The sequence below is a fragment of the Trichomonas vaginalis genome, chromosome V, assembly GCF_026262505.1.
Source record: "Trichomonas vaginalis G3 chromosome V, whole genome shotgun sequence".
Lineage (NCBI taxonomy): Eukaryota > Parabasalia > Trichomonadida > Trichomonadidae > Trichomonas > Trichomonas vaginalis.
Genome location: NC_067207.1, coordinates 17,489,688 through 17,507,746, shown reverse-complemented (window position 1 = coordinate 17,507,746; position 18,059 = coordinate 17,489,688). Strand labels below are relative to the sequence as shown.

The 18,059-nt window shown below is 35.4% G+C and overlaps 16 protein-coding genes and 1 pseudogene across 17 annotated transcripts, besides 1 other annotated feature; 8 read left to right on the top strand and 9 right to left on the bottom strand.

The window, feature by feature from the left end:
• Positions 1-18,059: part of a mobile genetic element that runs on past both edges of the window.
• On the top strand, positions 782-1,183 carry TVAGG3_0354650 (uncharacterized protein; the record flags this gene model as incomplete). The annotated part of the gene is made up of 1 exon (XM_051231237.1): positions 782-1,183. One exon carries the CDS (start codon positions 782-784, stop codon positions 1,181-1,183), a length of 402 nt encoding a protein of 133 aa, XP_051100967.1.
• On the top strand, positions 1,376-1,960 carry TVAGG3_0354640 (phage tail repeat-like family; the record flags this gene model as incomplete). Its single annotated transcript, XM_051231236.1, has 1 exon — positions 1,376-1,960. One exon carries the CDS (start codon positions 1,376-1,378, stop codon positions 1,958-1,960), a length of 585 nt encoding a protein of 194 aa, XP_051100966.1.
• TVAGG3_0354630 (His-Me finger endonucleases family) lies at positions 2,130-2,714 on the top strand (the record flags this gene model as incomplete). Its single annotated transcript, XM_051231235.1, has 1 exon — positions 2,130-2,714. One exon carries the CDS (start codon positions 2,130-2,132, stop codon positions 2,712-2,714), a length of 585 nt encoding a protein of 194 aa, XP_051100965.1.
• TVAGG3_0354620 (uncharacterized protein) lies at positions 2,740-3,600 on the top strand (the record flags this gene model as incomplete). Its single annotated transcript, XM_051231234.1, has 1 exon — positions 2,740-3,600. One exon carries the CDS (start codon positions 2,740-2,742, stop codon positions 3,598-3,600), a length of 861 nt encoding a protein of 286 aa, XP_051100964.1.
• On the top strand, positions 4,202-4,672 carry TVAGG3_0354610 (uncharacterized protein; the record flags this gene model as incomplete). Its single annotated transcript, XM_051231233.1, has 1 exon — positions 4,202-4,672. One exon carries the CDS (start codon positions 4,202-4,204, stop codon positions 4,670-4,672), a length of 471 nt encoding a protein of 156 aa, XP_051100963.1.
• TVAGG3_0354600 (organellar and viral DNA polymerase type B) lies at positions 5,030-5,971 on the top strand (the record flags this gene model as incomplete). Its single annotated transcript, XM_001322277.1, has 1 exon — positions 5,030-5,971. One exon carries the CDS (start codon positions 5,030-5,032, stop codon positions 5,969-5,971), a length of 942 nt encoding a protein of 313 aa, XP_001322312.1.
• On the top strand, positions 6,494-7,441 carry TVAGG3_0354590 (KilA, N-terminal/APSES-type HTH, DNA-binding family; the record flags this gene model as incomplete). Its single annotated transcript, XM_001322278.1, has 1 exon — positions 6,494-7,441. The coding sequence occupies one exon, from the start codon at positions 6,494-6,496 to the stop codon at positions 7,439-7,441; it is 948 nt and encodes a 315-aa protein (XP_001322313.1).
• Positions 7,950-8,824, bottom strand: TVAGG3_0354580 (annotated as a pseudogene). The gene has a single exon. A coding segment is annotated over exon 1 (875 nt).
• TVAGG3_0354570 (uncharacterized protein) lies at positions 8,861-9,310 on the top strand (the record flags this gene model as incomplete). The annotated part of the gene is made up of 1 exon (XM_051231232.1): positions 8,861-9,310. One exon carries the CDS (start codon positions 8,861-8,863, stop codon positions 9,308-9,310), a length of 450 nt encoding a protein of 149 aa, XP_051100962.1.
• TVAGG3_0354560 (protein of unknown function, DUF4108 family) lies at positions 9,327-9,746 on the bottom strand (the record flags this gene model as incomplete). Its single annotated transcript, XM_051231231.1, has 1 exon — positions 9,327-9,746. One exon carries the CDS (start codon positions 9,744-9,746, stop codon positions 9,327-9,329), a length of 420 nt encoding a protein of 139 aa, XP_051100961.1.
• TVAGG3_0354550 (uncharacterized protein) lies at positions 9,783-11,018 on the bottom strand (the record flags this gene model as incomplete). Its single annotated transcript, XM_051231230.1, has 1 exon — positions 9,783-11,018. One exon carries the CDS (start codon positions 11,016-11,018, stop codon positions 9,783-9,785), a length of 1,236 nt encoding a protein of 411 aa, XP_051100960.1.
• TVAGG3_0354540 (uncharacterized protein) lies at positions 11,049-11,855 on the bottom strand (the record flags this gene model as incomplete). Its single annotated transcript, XM_051231229.1, has 1 exon — positions 11,049-11,855. The coding sequence occupies one exon, from the start codon at positions 11,853-11,855 to the stop codon at positions 11,049-11,051; it is 807 nt and encodes a 268-aa protein (XP_051100959.1).
• TVAGG3_0354530 (protein of unknown function, DUF4106 family) lies at positions 11,860-12,396 on the bottom strand (the record flags this gene model as incomplete). Its single annotated transcript, XM_051231228.1, has 1 exon — positions 11,860-12,396. One exon carries the CDS (start codon positions 12,394-12,396, stop codon positions 11,860-11,862), a length of 537 nt encoding a protein of 178 aa, XP_051100958.1.
• TVAGG3_0354520 (protein of unknown function, DUF4106 family) lies at positions 12,773-14,380 on the bottom strand (the record flags this gene model as incomplete). Its single annotated transcript, XM_051231227.1, has 1 exon — positions 12,773-14,380. The coding sequence occupies one exon, from the start codon at positions 14,378-14,380 to the stop codon at positions 12,773-12,775; it is 1,608 nt and encodes a 535-aa protein (XP_051100957.1).
• TVAGG3_0354510 (protein of unknown function, DUF4106 family) lies at positions 14,413-15,033 on the bottom strand (the record flags this gene model as incomplete). The annotated part of the gene is made up of 1 exon (XM_051231226.1): positions 14,413-15,033. A coding segment is annotated over one exon (621 nt), but the record flags the coding sequence as incomplete, so codon positions are not given.
• TVAGG3_0354500 (protein of unknown function, DUF4106 family) lies at positions 15,724-16,737 on the bottom strand (the record flags this gene model as incomplete). The annotated part of the gene is made up of 1 exon (XM_051231225.1): positions 15,724-16,737. A coding segment is annotated over one exon (1,014 nt), but the record flags the coding sequence as incomplete, so codon positions are not given.
• Positions 17,075-17,712, bottom strand: TVAGG3_0354490 (protein of unknown function, DUF4106 family; the record flags this gene model as incomplete). Its single annotated transcript, XM_051231224.1, has 1 exon — positions 17,075-17,712. A coding segment is annotated over one exon (638 nt), but the record flags the coding sequence as incomplete, so codon positions are not given.

Genomic DNA, 18,059 nt, shown 5'->3' with positions numbered 1-18,059 from the left:
ACTTTCTTCTATTTTTTACGAACACGAATGTGAGTACCTGTCGAGTTCCCATTGTTGTCATAGTCAATAGTATTTTCATATGGGTCGCGTTTAGGTATTTCTATTTTTTTTGTCACCTTTCTTAAGTTTGAAGCCTGGCATTCTTTCTTGTTTGTCTCTTTTGACTAAACTATTAAATATATAGTCTTTCTCTAAGTCAGGGTTGTTTTTCATTTCTTCGGGGAGTGGTTTCCCAAACCTTTTTGTTTACGGCTATTGTAAATATTTAAAACTTGTCTCATCTTTGCCATGGAGAAGTGTCTATATTTGTCGTCATATGACATTTCATCTACCTCACCACCTTGTGGTTGATTTAAGTCTCTTAAGATTTTTATACAACTGTCAATGACACCAAGAGCAGAATGGTTTTGGTCGACAATGAAATATTGGTTTACATTTTTTGAACGCAGATAGTTTTTAATATCGTCTGATTTGAAAGAACTTTCACAGTCAGATGTCAGTTTTGTTGGATGGTATTTGTCAACGAATATTGTCAAAGCAGTTTTCACATCTAAAATATTTTTGGACCATAATGGTATGGCTTCACAGTATCTTGTGTTTTGACCGACAAATATTAGCCAGTATGGTGGTCCATCTTCTCTATACCTCGGAATGTTTTCCAAGATATCCATAAACCAAGCATTTGGTGTTGAACTAAAGATTTTTATCATGAGTGCTTTTTTTGTTGCCTTAGAAACATAGGGGTCCTTGTTTGGATTCGTCATTTTTTAACCCATAAGAAATGGGTTTATTTGGCGCATTAGCAGGAGTTGCATCCAGATTTTTGCCCGCAGTGGGAACAATAGCCAGAGGTGTATTTGGAGTTGGAAGGAAGATTTTGAGTACATTAGGTATACTTAAAGAGAAAGCACAACCTATTATACAAACTGTACAGAAAGGTTGGGATGTAGCACGAGATGCAGCAAATCTTATTCCAAATCCTGAAACAAGAGGAAAAGTTCAAGGATGGATGGACAATGTAGGAAGACAAGCAGGAAACTACTATAACAAAGCAAATGACTACTATAACCAAGCAGGGCACTATATGGACCAAGGTGAAAGATTCTTTAACAGAGGATATAACCATGCACAACAATGGGTAAACAATAACCAACCTCAACCGCCTCAAACGTGGGGAATGTAAAGTTTTTTACTGAGATGAAATGAACAATACAGCATTGAGACAAATGGGTTCAAGATGGATTTGTCGGCTTCCAGCAGTTACACAACGTGTTTGTCAAGTTCTTCCTATACCTCAGGAAGTTTTAGACCGACTTAAAAAACAACAACAAACCAGTTGAAAACAAACCAAACTAAAATTTTTTACTGAGATGAAATGACCGAAGAAGTTGAAACGGTAGATTTGACACCACAAACAAAAAGTTCAGAACCATTGTCAAAACCTGTCAAAGAACTTACAGATGAAGAGAAAAATTCAATAATAGAAAGTGCCAGGTCTGGAAATACAAACCCTAACTATAAAGTCACTTTTCATAGAAATGGAACGGCTAGTATCTCAAAAAAGAAACAGACTCTCACAAATAAAATATTGAAGTCTGAAGGAGCTTTCGAGACAACAGATGGAAAAGTTTACTTCACTGACCAACAGTTCATTATAGAACATCTCATTGACTTAGAGTCGAAATATTCTAAACTTTACAACAAACACAAAAAGTTGAAAGGAAAACAAAAACAAATGGCATATGATATTTACGAAGATGTTGACGACACAACCATACCTGCAAGTGAGGTAAAGTCAGAGGAACCGAAAAGTGACGAAAAACCGATAGAAGAAGAAAAACCAAAAACTGAAGATAAACCAAAACCAAAGTTTAGTTTCCAAACTAAACCAACTCAACCTTCATTAGCTGGTATGGGTTGGCGTCAAAGACTTCTGGTAGCAGGAGGTTATGTAAAGTAAAAGAAAAAAATATTTTTAAAACAGTATATTTTTTTATTTTTATTTGAACTGTACGCTGAGTTTGTTGGAAAAGACCGTTGGGAAACTTGTTTGTTAGACGATGAAATATGAAATGGCATACCATTTAAAACAACATATTTTAAAAAAAATATTTTTTATTTTATTTGAAATGTACGCTGAGTTTGTTGGAACAGACCGTTGGGAAACTTGTTTGTTAGATGAGAAATATGAAATTCACTGTTGTGAGTCATTTGAAGTCAGAAACAAAAAGACAAAAAGAGTTTTAAGCGGATGGGAGGGAAATGACGGATATGCTCTTATGAAGATGAGTGGAAAAAACTATTTTAAACATGTTGTCATTGCAACTCATTTTATACCGAACCCTAACAATTTACCTTTTGTAGACCATATAAACCGTATAAGAAACGACAATAGACTTGAGAACTTGCGTTGGGTCACTCGTTCTGAAAACAATAAGAACAGAGGCAAATTTGGAGATATTGTATTCGAATTTGTCGACGAACTAGAAGATGAAGCAATTGAAATTACAGACTATGGCAAGCATACGTTTGAGTTTTACTACTATAGCGAAGAACAAGACTCTTTCTACTTTTATACCGGCGTAAACTATAGGAAATTACAAGTATGTTTTACTAAGGCAGGCTATGCTTATGTAAACACTAGAGATACAGATGGAAAAAACGTTCAAATACTTCTTAACAAATTCAAGAAGCTATATGGCATACTATTTTAAAACAATATATTTTTACATATATTAAATGCTTCAGGTTGAAAAACAAAGAACAAAAGTAGCAGATACAAAACCGTTAGACTATATCTTTACAAATGCTGGTAGGACTATTTCAGATGAAGAAATTTCATCCCGAATATACAGGTTTGACTATCCAATTCGTTGGCTTCAAAGTCCTTCAGATGCAAAGGCAATAGGATTTAGAAGAGTTTTGTTTTCAAAAAGAACTAACGCATTTATGTTCGCAGTATATTTTCATGGGCAGTATAAAGGTTCTGATGGTCTAATAGACAAATTTGACGAAATGAGAATCTTTACAGTTCGTTCAGACGAAAGTCTTGAGAAAACTCTAAATGACTTTCAAACTCAAATGAACAAATATTATTGGGAATTTCAAGAAAAATACGACTCTTTACTAAATGGAACATACTATCTGAAACTAGAATATGACAAGATGAACTCAACCGTTTCATTTCAAAAGATTGAAATTAACCCTCCAAGAGATACAGAGTTTTTATATTGGGGAGTAGACAAGCGTTCTTGGGCACAATTTCTTCGGTTACTAAACCAGAACGAACCATTACCACCAGATGGTCCATTTAAATTTATACTTCCACCAGCAAATTTGACAGTTTATAGAAACGTGTTTGACCCTCAAAATGTTATGTGTCATGCAAGTTTCAGTTCAAGCAACAACAGTTTTCTATGTATTGGTAAGGACTTTTATGACTTTGCTTCTAAATTCTACGAACCACCTAGTAACAGTTTCTCTGACTTTCAAGTTTGGTTCACAACAAATGGTGTGCAACATATTATTCCATTGTACTATGACTTTTATCTCGAATTGTCTTTCATATATAACTACGGAAAAGTGCTGAAAAAGTATTGAATGTGAAGATATTAGAAAATAACATTTTTTCTAACATCGTAGAAAACTCATGAAAACAATTTATTTTTGTGAATATGTAAGCGGCTCATAGCTCAGTGGTATGGGCTACCTCGTTAAAGGCGTCGAAGACCTCGGTTCAAATCCCGATTCGCGCAGGTTTTTTCCTTTTATGCAGTGAAATTTCATGTACATAGGTTACTTTGGTGTTAGACCCTAGTGAAGAAAATAGAACGATATAAGTTTACATTTGTAAGGTTACTTTGGTGTTAGACCCTAGTGAAGAAAATAGAACGATAGGAGTTTACATTTGTAAAGTTGGACGATAAAAATCTCTGCTACTAGCAGTACTGCTACTGACAGGAAAAGTCCTTCCATCAGACAGGAAAAGTTCTTCCATCAGACAGGAAAAGTCCTTCCATCAGACAGGAAAAGTTCTTCCTTCCGACAGGAAAAGTTCTTCCTTCCGACAGGAAAAGTTCTTCCAGTTGTCCGTCCGTAAACCATTCAAATTTTCGAAAATTGAGAACTTTTCCTGTCGAACTTCAGGAAAAGTTCTTCCTTCCGACAGAAAAAGTTCTTCCTTCCGACAGGACACAAACGGATGTCCGACAGGAAAAGTTCTTCCTTCCGACAGGACACAAACGGATGTCCGACAGGAAAAGTTCTTCCTTCCGACAGGACACAAACGGATGTCCGACGGTTAAGCCACAAACGAATGTCCGACGTCCCACCAACTGAGTCCATTCCCAAACCAGAGGAACCTAAAGCACCAGCCCCTGCACCTCAGTTCCAGCAAGTCCCTCCACCAAATTACTACCAATTCCAATACAAATCGAAGAGAGACCAAGAGTTCGAAGAAGGTCTGAACCGCTTACGCAAAGAGTATGCTACAGCTCCAACCCTTGGTTGTTCCAGCAATTCCAATCTCAATCCAAATTACTACCAATCTCAATCCACATCGAAGAGAGACCAAGAGTTCGAAGAAGGTCTGAACCGCTTACGCAAAGAGTATGCTACAGCTCCAATTGAGAGAAAGTTGTTGCTAAATTCAGTAAAAATAATGTTTAGGTGAAGTGGTGACATCTCACCTGTTTTCTCACCTCTTTTCTCACCTCATGAATTTTCATGAATTTCATCGTAAATGTTTTGTCGAAACTTCTTCATCGTAAATGTTTTGTCAAGACTTCTTCGTAAATGTTTTGTCGAAACTTCTTCATCGTAAATGTTTTGTCGAAACTTCTTCATCGTAAATGTTTTGTCGAAACTTCATCGTAATGAGCGTAAATGACCCAAAAATAATGTTTAGGTGAAGAGGTGACATCTCACCCGTTTTCTCACCTCTTTTCTCACCTCATGAATTTTCCCGAAATAAAAAATAAAGTTAGTTTTATTTTTTATTTTATTTATTTTTTTATTTTGTATAAAAGACATGATTTCAACAATCGGCACAACAACAGTTCAAACAACTACAGCACCAAACTCGTTAGTCATGAATCCAACATCTATGTTGGTAGAGATGAAAAACTTCATTCCTTCTTCATATACTTTTGAAACAGAAATCCAGAAGATAAAGCAAGAACTTTTAACAAGTACTTTGGACTGTTGTGCGAAAGATGAAGAAAATGAACAGTATCTTTATGAAATGCAGGACCTCATCGACCATTTGCCTAAATTGCCTGAAATTCAGCAGCAAAAACTCACTATTCCCGAATTTGACGAAATTGAAGTGAAACCAACTGACTCAGTAGAAATAAAGAAGTTCATACGAAAGGTAAATTATGAATTCCTTGGTTTTCATTGCAACCATAAAGTTATGGACAAAGATTGCGACATGGTATATAAGAATGTTTCTGACATATATAAATCTGAAGAATTTAAGACCTACGACAACTTTGTTTCATTAGTTGCAAAATGTGTATGGGAAATAAGAGATAAAGATAGAAGAGGTAAGGTATGGAATGAACAAATAAAACCCGCAACTTTTGAGTTAAAGAAAACCATTGACGCTATAGTTGTACTTGCAGGTCAAATTTCAATGTACAATGCTAAAATGAACCCGCAATGTTCAAAATGTAAAGCGGCAATGAGGAGATATAACTACTCCGTCAAAGAGATAGAACGTATGCGAAACGACTATGCAGACTTAAAGAAAGAAGCAGAAAAACCAGCAGAAAATAAAATGGATATGTTAGCATTTCTGAACAAAAACTATCCAACAGCAGAAGATTTCCTATTATCTGACGTCAAGAAGAAGTATAAAGAAACTTTCGGTATCGTTAAAACATTCGATGTACTGACAGAAGAAATAGAAGCTACAAAACTGTTTAGGATTTCAAATATACATCGTACAATTCATGTAAAACGCTTATAAAATAACAGGTGAGAAAAGAGGTGAAAAAACAGGTGAGATGTCACCTCTTCACCTAAACATTATTTTTTGCTGAATTCAGCACAAAATTCTGAGTAAAATAATTTTTAGGGCATGTGTCAAACCGTTGAGTTTTCACAAAATTTAAAAAATAACGTTTACCATGTAAAACGCTTATAAAATAACTGGGGTGAGAAAAGAGGTGAGAAAACGGGTGAGATGTCACCTCTTCACCTAAACATTATTTTTGTCTGATTTACGCTCATTACGATGAAGTCTTGACAAAACATTTACGAAGAAGTCTTGACAAAACATTTACGAAGAAGTCTTGACAAAACATTTACGATGAAATCATGAAAATTCAAGAGGTGAGAAAAGAGGTGAGAAAACAGGTGACATCTCACCTCTTCACCTAAACATTATTTTTACTGAATTCAGCAACAAAAATCATGAATTTCCTTAAGATAGAAAAAATAAAGTTAGTTTTTTATAAAATATTTTTTTATCCGGAATATAAGGACAGATATGTCAACAACAGAGAACACAACAACAGTTATAGTCCATGAAGCTATAAATGAAGAATATGAGTGGGTTCAGTTTAACAAACAACTCCGTCTCATTCGTTCGGTCAAAGACGATATGTACCAAATGCAAAGTATTTTGACAGCATGTTTTGCTCCAGATACTAAGAAACCACAAGACTGGTTTAGGAACCAAAGCACACAAGAACTTTTGAGCGAAGCACAGCGAGACATACTTTTTTCTGAAAACAGTGAAGAACAGCGAGTAAGTAAAAAACCGCAGTCGCCAAAACTCTATGAAAACAGTGAAGAACAGCGAGTAAGTAAAAAACCGCAGTCGCCAAAACTCTATGAAAACAGTGAAGAACAGCGAGTAAGTAAAAAACCCCAGTCGCCAAAACTCTATGAAAATCGTGAAAAATTGCCAAATGGTTTGAGAGGATATTATGTACATAGACTTCTTGTAAATGCTGTTGCAATGTGGGCTTCGCCTCGTTATGCTTGGAATATTTACAGACTTCTTGACGAAATTCATAGACAAGAACGCGAAGAGCTAGAGAACAAGCTTGAAGCAAAAGACAAAAGCATTCAGAAAAGAATACCACGTTCGGTACCAAAAGGAAAGGAAAAGAACTATAAGTATATGATTTATACTGAAGAGATGGAAAATGAAGAAGACAGAGATATGGTTATGTTGCATTTAGTCAGAAGAAACAACAAAAGCTTTTACGACCTTGCTAAGATTTACAAATCTGACAGAAATTGGTTCTATCGCGAAAACTTACCGATTTCAATGACCCCAAATGAAGATGTGAAACAAATAGTTCAAGATACTTTACCTCAAACACACTATGATATTAAAGGTTGTACAATTCTTACATTCAAAGAAGATTTGCCATTGTTAAAGGAAAAAATAACAGAGTATTTTGACAACTTCAAACAAGCAGAGTAAATGAACCATTTATTTTTCAAGCTTGACTTCAGATGGCTCAAGTAGCTCAATTAGGTAAATTGCCTCGTCAAATCCTTCTGGCATTCCGAGTCCTTCCATCCGACATTCCAAGTTCTTCCATCCGACATTCCAAGTTCTTCCTTCCAACATTCCAAGTTCTTCCTTCCAACAGGGAAAAAATTTCCTTCAGACAGGAAAAAAATTTCCTTCAGACAGGAAAAAAATTTCCTGTTGTTCGTCCGTAAACCATTCAAATTTTCGAAAATTGAGAACTTTTTGGTCGAACGACAGAAAAAATTTTTCCTTCAGACAGGAAAAAAATTTCCCGACAACTGGAAAAAAATTTCCATCCGACAGAAAAAAATTTTCCTTCCGACAGGAAAAGTCCTTCCTTCCGACAAGACACAAACGGATGACTGACGTTCCTCTTCCTGAATGCCTTCCAAAGCCAGAAGAACCGACAGCCCCAGCACCACAACAGACTTACTAAGACTAAACTCTTTATTTTTCAAGCTTGACTTTTTACAATTTGAACTTTGTTTGCGTAGATATGAATTCTGAAAGAAGTATGAGGGTCTTGTATGACTTTGTACTTCTCCCATAGTTCATGTCTGTCAAACTTACCTGCCATGGACTCTTTCATAAGTTCCATGAAATCGTCTTCGGACAATCCAGGGAAAAGTATTATGTCAGTCAGTATTCTTTTAACATCCTTACTTAAACTCTTGGCTGTCTGTACACAAATGACAACTGAAATGTTAAAGTGTCTGAGCTTCTTAAGAATTCGACACATGTCTTGTTCTCTGTTCTTTAACAAAGGATGAGAAGCAAAGTCATCTAAAATAAGAAGACATCTATGAGGGTATGTCTTCCAATCGTAAGATTGCAATTTCTTCGAAATGTATTCTATCTCTTTCTGTTTGTTTCTGAAGTGTTTCTTCTCTAATATTCTCTGCATTTCCTCATTTGGGTCTTTAAACTTAGAATTTATATACTCATTTATAGCATTATACTTCAAAACTCTTCTTTGGTACTTCTTTATCCAATCTAACAACTCAGTATCCTTTATACATACTAACTTAGACTTCTTTATAATATCTTTGAACGAATTGACGGTTTGGTCAAATTGACCAGAAGTACTACAAATGACTACTAACTCATAGAATGGGTTCTTCTCATCTAGTTCTTGTTGTTGTGCAGCCATTTTAAGATAAGTGAAAGTCTTACCGACCCAGGTGGTGCGATTAGACCTGTTATACCATTCTGAGCAAATAAGAACTTGTCATGTATAGGCTTTATCTGAGCATTTTCCAACTTCCTCTTGTTCTTATTTAAAACATTCTCAAATTTCTTGTCAATGTCAGCAAACTTTTTTTCTAACATATTTTTAGAAAAATTAAAATTTTTATCTTTTTGAAAATGTCTAGCGATTTCGCCATCTATATTCGAGACAAGCTTTTCGACAGCAAAACATCTGTCGACCATAAAATCTTACATAGTGTAAACAAGAAAGGTGAATTTGTTCTAAAGTTCTGTTTCTGGGAATATGACAAGAACCATAAAACATTACAAAGAGCAGTCTTAAAATTTGTCAATGACAGACTTGTTGACAGAGATGACGCCTCTTGGAAAGATGAAGTCCAACAAAAGTTCTTAGAATGCAAAGAAGACACATGCGCTGTTCTTGAAGATGAAATAGAAAACAGAATAGATGAGCTATTAAAGGACAAAGAACTTTTACATAAATATGGTTGCGCCAAATTTGACATAACTCCACCAGAGAAGAAGAAGAAGAGAGAAAAGAAAGAAAAGAAAGTAGAAGAAGAGAAGAAAGAACCTGAACCAGAGAAAAAGAAATTTGACATGTAAAAATAAAATTTTATTTTTAGAACATTTCTGGGTCAATGTCAATGTTCTCTTCCTCTTTAGGAGCAAACACTGGCTTAGACTCTAAAATCTTTTTACCCAACTTACCTTGAACTTCAACTATCTTAGACTCATAATATTCATAGTCGTCTGTCTTCTTTGGTTCATAAGGTATAACAAGTTTGTATGCTTTACCTTCTTCGAGTTTTGAGAACTTTCTGTCAAAATTTTCTTTGACTGTCAACATACCGTCAATGTATAAGTCTTCAAAAGTTGCACCACTTTTTCTAACAACAGCAAACTTAACTGGTGCAATGTTCCAAATTTTGTCAAATGTAGACTTTTCAAAATTGTAGAAGTAAACATTCAAATATGCGAATGGAGCTAACTTATCTTTGACTTCTGTCATGTACTTATTTACTGAGATGAATTTTGCCATCTTTTCTATCGGATAAAAAAATCTTTTTTTTAAAATTTACTCAGAAAAATTTTTCTTTGTATATACGCCGTTCTGAACATCTAAAAGACTTTTGACGTTTGCCAAGAATGTTCGTTTAGAAGCTGCCATATAACCATATTCTTGACAATATTGTTTATACGAATCGTACAATGACCTTTCATCTAAACACTCAAAGTCATTTTCTTCTATGAACAGTTCATAAACACTCTTGTTTGCTTCTAACAATGTTTGTCTTTCTTCGGTATGTGGAATTTGTCTTGGATTGAACTTTGAAATATCTAATGTCATAAAATATGAGAACAAGTGGTTGTAAAAGTCAGATGTCAAAGTTTCTGCTAAGTCGTCAAAATATTCTGTATCTTGCATATGAGAATCTGACGTTCTGACAACTACATATCTTCTGTCAGAACTTTCTAACTTCATCGGAACAACATTGTTTGAAACCATAATGAAGTTTGCAACATTTTCACAAACTCTTTGGTCTTTATATTTTCTTTCAACAACTCCAACTTTATCTGTTATAAGACTCTTCAAAGCATCTGAGTTCAAAACTTTTGTCGTATCTATACTTTGAAGTTCATTGCAAACTATAAGTTTCATATTCTCTATTGAAGAGTTAAATTTACCGCAGATGTTTTCTAAGTTTGTCATATTAGGGTTCGAATAACCTTCTAACAGTTTGCACAAAATATCTGTAAAGAATGTGTTCTTACCAGTTCCTTGCTTTCCAATTATAATGAGAGCAGTTTCATTTTTAGCACTTGGATGTTGTAAGATGTTTGCAAACCAACATAAGATATACTCATAGACTCTTTCGTTTCCATTGCATATAATTTCTTTGACATGGTCTAACCAAGCTTCTATAATATTTTCTTTCCATTCTACTTGTTCGTATTTATATCCAGTGAAGATAGAATAGAAGTTTGGAGAAGGTGTATAGAACTTTATACCTCGAACTGAAAAATCTTCTAACTTTGACAATAAGATATCCCAAGCATCTAACATCTTCATGCCAACTTGTACGACTTTTATTTTCTTAAGTTTCTGTCTACATTCTTGTTCTGAAACTATTGTTGCTCTTGGTTTGTTAAAGACAACATCCCATTCTTTCATGACATAACATTCTGGGGCAGAGTCGACATAAATGACTAAACGTTTCAAATTCTCGACTGCTTTGTTATAGTCTCTAAATGGACACATATTTCTGAATGCTTGGAAGTCATAAAAATCTGAAACATCTATTCTGTACATTTTTATAAAAATAAAAAAAAATATTTTTTTTTATTCTTGACTTTGTTGTTGCATTTGTTCCATTTGTTGCATTTGTTGTTCTTGAGCTATTTGTTGTTGAAGTTGTTCTTGTAATACAATACTTTCACCAGTTGCATCTTCCAATTCGAAACTTTCTGCCGTCATTGACAAATACATAGGACATAAAAGTTTTACAGGAACAAAGTTTGCGTCAACTAATGTCAACGTTATACTTGCCAAAGTGTTTGAGTTCACTAAGGTTGAAAATTCTGCATTCGAATGAACAATAGGCAAACCAGCAGAGAAAGTATTGTTTATACGCATAAGTATTTTTTGGTCATAGTAGTTTCTGTCGACATTCGAATAACACTTTGAACCTAAGTTTGAAACAATATATAAAATAGGTGTGCTTAAAGTCAATGGAACAGACATTCCTTGTATGACACCTTTTCCTGTTATAGGAAACTGTTGGTAGTAAAAACCAGATATAAGTTTTGTATTATAGCTCATATTGTTTATAGTAAACTCAGTCGGACATCCAAACATAATGAAACCTGCTCTAGTTGCAGCACATGTTACACCCGTACGTAAAGTATTAAATAAGTCAACAAAACCTGTTGGTGGTATATCTGAGTAAGTATCTTCAAAGGAGTATTTTTTACCATTCACAGCAATAAAGTCTTCTGGTGTCAAAAGAGCAAAACAGGCTTTAGTCGTCATTGTGTTTAAGGTTAGTTTACAATATCGTCCTTGAGGACTTTGTAAGTTTGTTGTTATAGAATTATATGACTCAGGGTTTTTAGTCGTAATAGTATAAACCACTATGTCTTCTGCCATTTACTTAGCAAATAAATTTTAATGAAATGTTGTGGTCGTCAAATATTTTTATGACGTCTGGGAAACTATACTTTAAGTTCAACGTTTCACCTCCTTTCATAACGTATATCTTGTCAATGACATTATATGAAACACCACAGCAACTAACGTCGGGTTCTATTTCTTTGATGTTTATATCGTCTGCCTCTGTCAAAAGTTTCAATAGTTCTTTCAAAACTTCATGAGGTGCGATGACATATGAGTTCACTTTTACAGGGTTGTGCTCAACCAAGTTTAACATTATACCTAAAGCTTGACAAATCTTCTCCTGAGTTTGAAGTTTGTTTTTCAGTTGTTGGTAGTCGTTTCGAATATCTGCAACAGAACTTAAGTCTCTGCTAACTTCAGGGTATGTTGGTTGTTCTTTTACAGGAACTATTGTTATACCATCTTGGTCTTCGTATGGTTTCCCCACTTCAACATCTCTTTCTTTGACATTGACAACAACACTTTGACTGTTTGTTTGAGTTGGTGAATTTAACTTCACATCTGCCACTGCCATTAAACCTTTTGAAACACTTACGCTTCTATTTTTCGGAAATGACATTTTACTTAGAATAAAAAGATGGACGTATTTGAGTATCTCTTCGAATTGAAGCAGAACAAAGTTTACACACACAAACAATACAAATACATTGACAGAATAGTTCTTTATACAAACAATGGAAAATGTTATAGAATAGCAGTCTTTGCTGAACCAAAATATTTTCATAAAGCAAAGAAAGTTGGTATAACCGAGATGGTGAAAGTTCTTGAAGCAGACAAAAATATAACAACAAAACTGACCGATATTTCTAAAGGTAAGTTTTTAATACAATACTATATCAAAACTGGCGTACTGTCAATATTTGACGGAGAGAAGTCAGTTCAAGAACAACTTACTGACCTGCTGCCAAAATCTGCTCGATGGAAGCTGTCGTTATGCCAATCTGAGGAGCCCCAGCAGGTTTCATCGAACGAATCTTCAAAAGAGCATCTTCCGTGAAAAGTGCTATTGGTTTTGTAAACTTCTTTGCTTTCAATTCATCTGGACCGTCTCTGTCACCAGTATATTGTATTTGAACTGTACCAACAGTTGAAATACCACCCATAAAGTCTTCTGAGTCAGCAAATGGAATGCCAAGCCAAAAGTTTGAACGGTCTCCATTTGTATATTGAGTTTTTTGACCTCCTGTATGAGTCCATACTTTCACATATGGCATAATAGAACTTTGCATTTCAGGGTTAATGGTTGTTGTGAAGTTGTTGTTAAAGTTCATAGCATCTAATGTCAAGTTGTATGACCTCATATCCTCAACTGTAGAATATTCTTCTCTTGGATAGTATTTGCCATCTATGTTTATATGGTATTTAATACCAGGGTTGTAGAAGCAAGAATAGTCATTTATAGTTCGTCTGAACAGTACAAACATAGTATCTGCATGTTTCATTGCAGTTGTTAAAGCAATATCTGTTCTTGCACCTGGGTCAGCACTTTGGTTTCCAACTTCACCTGCAAAGTCTTTGACAGATATTTGGTGTATAGGGAACATAAGTGGAACTGCAATATATTTGGCAGCTAAAGCATTTGAAATATCTGGGTCCAACATATAGACTGCAAGTCTGCTTTCTATTCTCTTGCATTCAAACTTTTCGCATGTGAACTTAACTGGGTCCCAAGCATCTCCAGCAGCATTGAAATAATAGTTTACTTCAGTGTTGAGGTTTGAGAAACCAAAGTCTAAGTCAACTTTGTTTTTGCAAAAGTCGGCGAATGACATTTTATTTGTTCCCACTACTTCTGTAAGAGTGAATGGGTCTTGTGTTGGTGCAATGACTAAGTTATTTTTGCTTGGAGTAAGTTCGATAGAAATTTTTCCTGCCCAGTTTGGCAAGTATCTTAAAAACCTGAAGATGAGGAAAGATGACAAAGGAACTCTAAGTTTCAGTTTTACTTTGGTTACTGCTGCTGCAGTTTGTCCAGAAAGGTCAACATAAACTCCTGGAACGTTAGGGTCAAGTCTTCTTATTTTCTCAATAGTTGCATACTGGTCTGTTTGTTCTCTAGCTTGTGGTTGTACTGAGTTTCTTAAAGCGAACCATTCATAGTTTGCCCATGTTACTGTTTGAACTAAGTCAGAGTTAGAATATATCTTATATCCCATAAAAACTTCTGGAGCATATTGGTATCCGACATAGAAAATTCCATTGCAACCTTTCTTGTCAGACAACTTGGCAGAAGGTTTTATTTCAATGTCTTGTTCCACGTATAAGAAAGAGTTGTCAATAGAAATTATATGAAACCTGTCGCAAGCAATATCTACTGTTGTTGAAGAACCTTCTCCAAACTCACCTACATTTCCATAAGAAACAGCAGTTGTATATTCGTAAGTTCCAGGAACTATTTCTGACCTTCTAATGGCATTGTCGCATTCGTTATACCATTCGGAAACATTTCCATTCATGGCATCCAAAACTGTTGGCGTTATATTCTGAGCGGCGTACATTTCATATGAGTAAAAATATAGAATAGTTGGATTTATATGTCATAATAGAACCCACGTGGACCAAGCTTTACTTTCTTCCTGACTGAGTTTTTAACTCTTCTTTTTCCTTCATTGCCCTCTGCTTGAAGTTGTTGCATCTTTGCATTATGTTCATCTAGTATGTTGCAAATTTCCCATGTCCTTTTTGCCTTTTGGCTCTGGTCGCCCATCTCAGGTAACCTATATCCTAGAAAGAGTTTGTCATAGTCTGTATTTGAGTCTTCGCGTATTGTTTGCATGACTCTTTCCTGAGTTTCCGGTTCAAGCTCTTCAAACAGTGCCTGTCCATATGGAATATGCTCGTTTCCAAATATATGTTTTTGTAGCCATTCTGGTTTTCTTTCCATGTTACCAACTATATCTTTTGTGAATGGGAAAGCTTTTACCCAATCTTTCAGTCTTGCGTCGTTTATTTCTGTAGTTGGTTTTATTTTGTCAAGGAACATGTTTTTCAATACTAACATTTCATTTGGTACTGTCCATTTGAGTTTTCTTAAATATTCATCCCTTCTCGATTCATCGCCTGCAAAGTAAGTTTTTATGACATTTTGTAAACTTTCGTTTGCAAGGTCATGTACAATAGGTTCTCTTCCTTCTCCCTCCCTAACTTTCTTTCTAAACTCTTCACCAAATATACCATCTCTATGGTTCTGTGTAGTTCTTTGAGATAAATGTTCTAGAACGTCAGGTGTTATATTTCCATCAGCCATGTTCATTTCATACTGGTCCAAAATATCTGCATCTTTCATATCTTTCAATGGCATTAAAGCCGCGCTGAAAATACCAGCTACATCTGGTTCACCATTCACTTCCATTGCGTCTACAACTTCTTGGAATTGTGGTTGTAAGTTTATGAACCACCTATCCGGATTAGCTTTATGACCCCATCTCATTGTAGTTCCATCGTCTGCAGAAACAAAAGTAGGTTTGTTTCCATATTGGCTAGGTTCTGAATGAACTTTAAACAATGTTTCATTTCTATATGTTTTCTTGAAATTTAACCTTTTATTTTCACCGAGTTCATCCGAAGATTGAACGTTAAATGCTCGTAAGTAAAAAGGGTTGTTGTATTTGTGTACATTTTTTTTCAGTTCTTCCATTCTATGCTGGATATTTTCATCTGATGTTGGAGTCTTTTGTATGTCGGCAAACATTTTTCGATATTCTTCTACTATGTCAGCCGAATTTTTTTTAGACTCTTGGAAATATTCCATATTCTCCGCATACTCTTGTTGAGGGTCAAGATTTTTCGGCTGTTCCAAATCTTCATCTAGTTCTGTGAAGTTAGTTTCCAAAGGAAGGACTTGTTCGTTTCCTTCAGGCTCTTCTAGCTGTTGTTGCTGAACTATTTCTTCCATGTCTGGTTGTATCTGAACTTCTTCCTGTGGAGTTTCTTGTACCTCATCTGCTGGCATTTCATATATTCCGAGACCGTTTTCAACAAGTTCCCTATTTAAGCCATCCGCATTCATAACCCTTTCTTCTTTCGTTCCGTCTCTATTTTTTACGCGTTTCATGAAGATAGTTGAATTATCATTTATCTCTGACACCAAATATCTCGGAGTAAATTCAGTCATGTCATTTGGATGATATGCTATTAAATCATATCCCTTAGCGAGCTTGTATTTTCCAGGTTTGAAATTATATCCCATTTGGTGCTGAACCATAAAGCTAAATAGGTTCGGGTCAGTATTTCCTTCCTTGAACTTTCTAATAGCTTCTTTATATCTGTCACTAAAGTCAAGAGTATCTGGGTAACCATAATTTTCCTTAAGCATTTTTAAGAATTCTTGGTTTCCTTGTTCTCTACTTCTTTTATGTCCTTGCTCTGTTTGTGGTGCAGTGTTTTGAACTGTTGGTTGTGGTGCAGTGTTTTGAACTGTTGGTTGTGGTGCAGGGTTTTGAACTGTTGGTTGTTGTGTTGGTTGTTGTGTTGGTTGCTGTGCTGGTTGTGGAGGTGGTTGTTGTGCTGGTTGTTGTGTTGGTTTTGGTGCATGCCTGTGTCTGTGTCCATGTGACGATGTAAATGTTTTAGGTAGTCCTGGTGCAGGTGCTTCTCTTGGAGGGTTTGGTGGTATATAAGTTCCACTAGCTAGTATATAAGTTCCACCAGCTGGTATATAAGTTCCACCAGCTGGCACATATGTTCCATCTGCAGCATAATGTCCTACCTGACTTTTCGTTTTTAAGAAAGCATTTACTAGGTCTGTTTTGGTCTGTTGTAACTCTTTTTCTTGACTTTCCACAACAGTTGCTCTAACGGCGTCATAGGCACTTTGAACTGCCTGTCTCGTTGCTGCATCTGTTATTTTCGTCATATTTTGTGCTACTTCTCTTAACTCTTTGTCGAAACCTTCAGACTTCAGTTTCTTTCCAGATGAGAAGTCGTTCACTTGTTTCACCTTACTATGAAGAGCTTCGAAGGCGTTCTTAAAGTCAGCATTTGTTAAAGCTTCATTTGAACTGTCTTCATCCGCTTGTATTTTTGTCCTTATTGACCCTATAAGTTGGGCTGCTTTGGCGTTGGCTTGGGCATCTAACCAGTCATTGTTAGCTTTTATATATTCTGCGCTTTTCATTGCCTTTTGCATGGCTGCGTCGTTATTTTTACTTTCTTGTGCTAAGTTTTCATACTGTACGGTTTGGTTTTGCAACTGTAAAAGTTTTTCTGCCTTTACATTTGCTTCAACTTCTTTTTTATACTCATCGCTATCCATATATGTCTTCAGGGCTTTTTGTTTTATCTCTTCATCTTTCAGTACTTTATATTGAGTAGTATGGTTTTTCAAATTTACAACATCTTGTTCCATTTTTGCTACTTCTGCTGCTTTTTCTGACACTTTTTTCGCATATTCCTCTGTACTTAGTTCTTTCAGTTGTTCTTCTTTCTTCTTTTTCTCTACGTTTAACTCATTGAGTTTCTTTGTGTGTCTGTCATATTCTAGTTTCTTTTCGTTTTCACTTATTTGTTTCTGTATGTCTATGTTTGACTTTTTGACATCTGTTATTTGATTTTTGAGTGAACTCAAATTCATTTGACTTTGAGGGTTATAAGCTGTTCCGTCTGCAGCTCCACCATAGCCTGCCATTTTCGCTAAAAGTGCCGCTCTTAAACCTCCACTCTGTGCACCAATAACTCGGTTTAAAAGCATAGGATTGCTTGACATTTGTTGCAACATAGTGGGGTCATTCAGCATTTGTTGTTGCAACTGTTGTTGTGGTGTCAGTTTTACTATTGGATGTTTCAATGCTCTCTTCCTCTTACGTATATTCTTACGTAGCTTACGTGGCATTTTAAGTGAAGTTAAAAAGCGGTTTTTGACAGATGTTTATATGACACTTTTTGTTCAGCACAAAAAACTACTCGGTCAAAGTGTTGTCAGTTTTGTAAAATAACCGTCCTATCTCATTCTATAAGGGGGAAAGGCTTCTCAAAGTATACTTCCTTGGAACGCCCGTAACTTTTCCTGTAGCGACGATAGACCCTTACTTGTCCGGACAAAGTTATACTATTTTGAGTGCTCTACAAAAAAGTCAACGGCGACGACTCTCAAAAACCGTTGTGTAAAAAGTTTTACCGTTGGACAAAAAAGTATGTATAGAAAACAAAAAACGTTTATAGTTCATTCAATATTTGAGA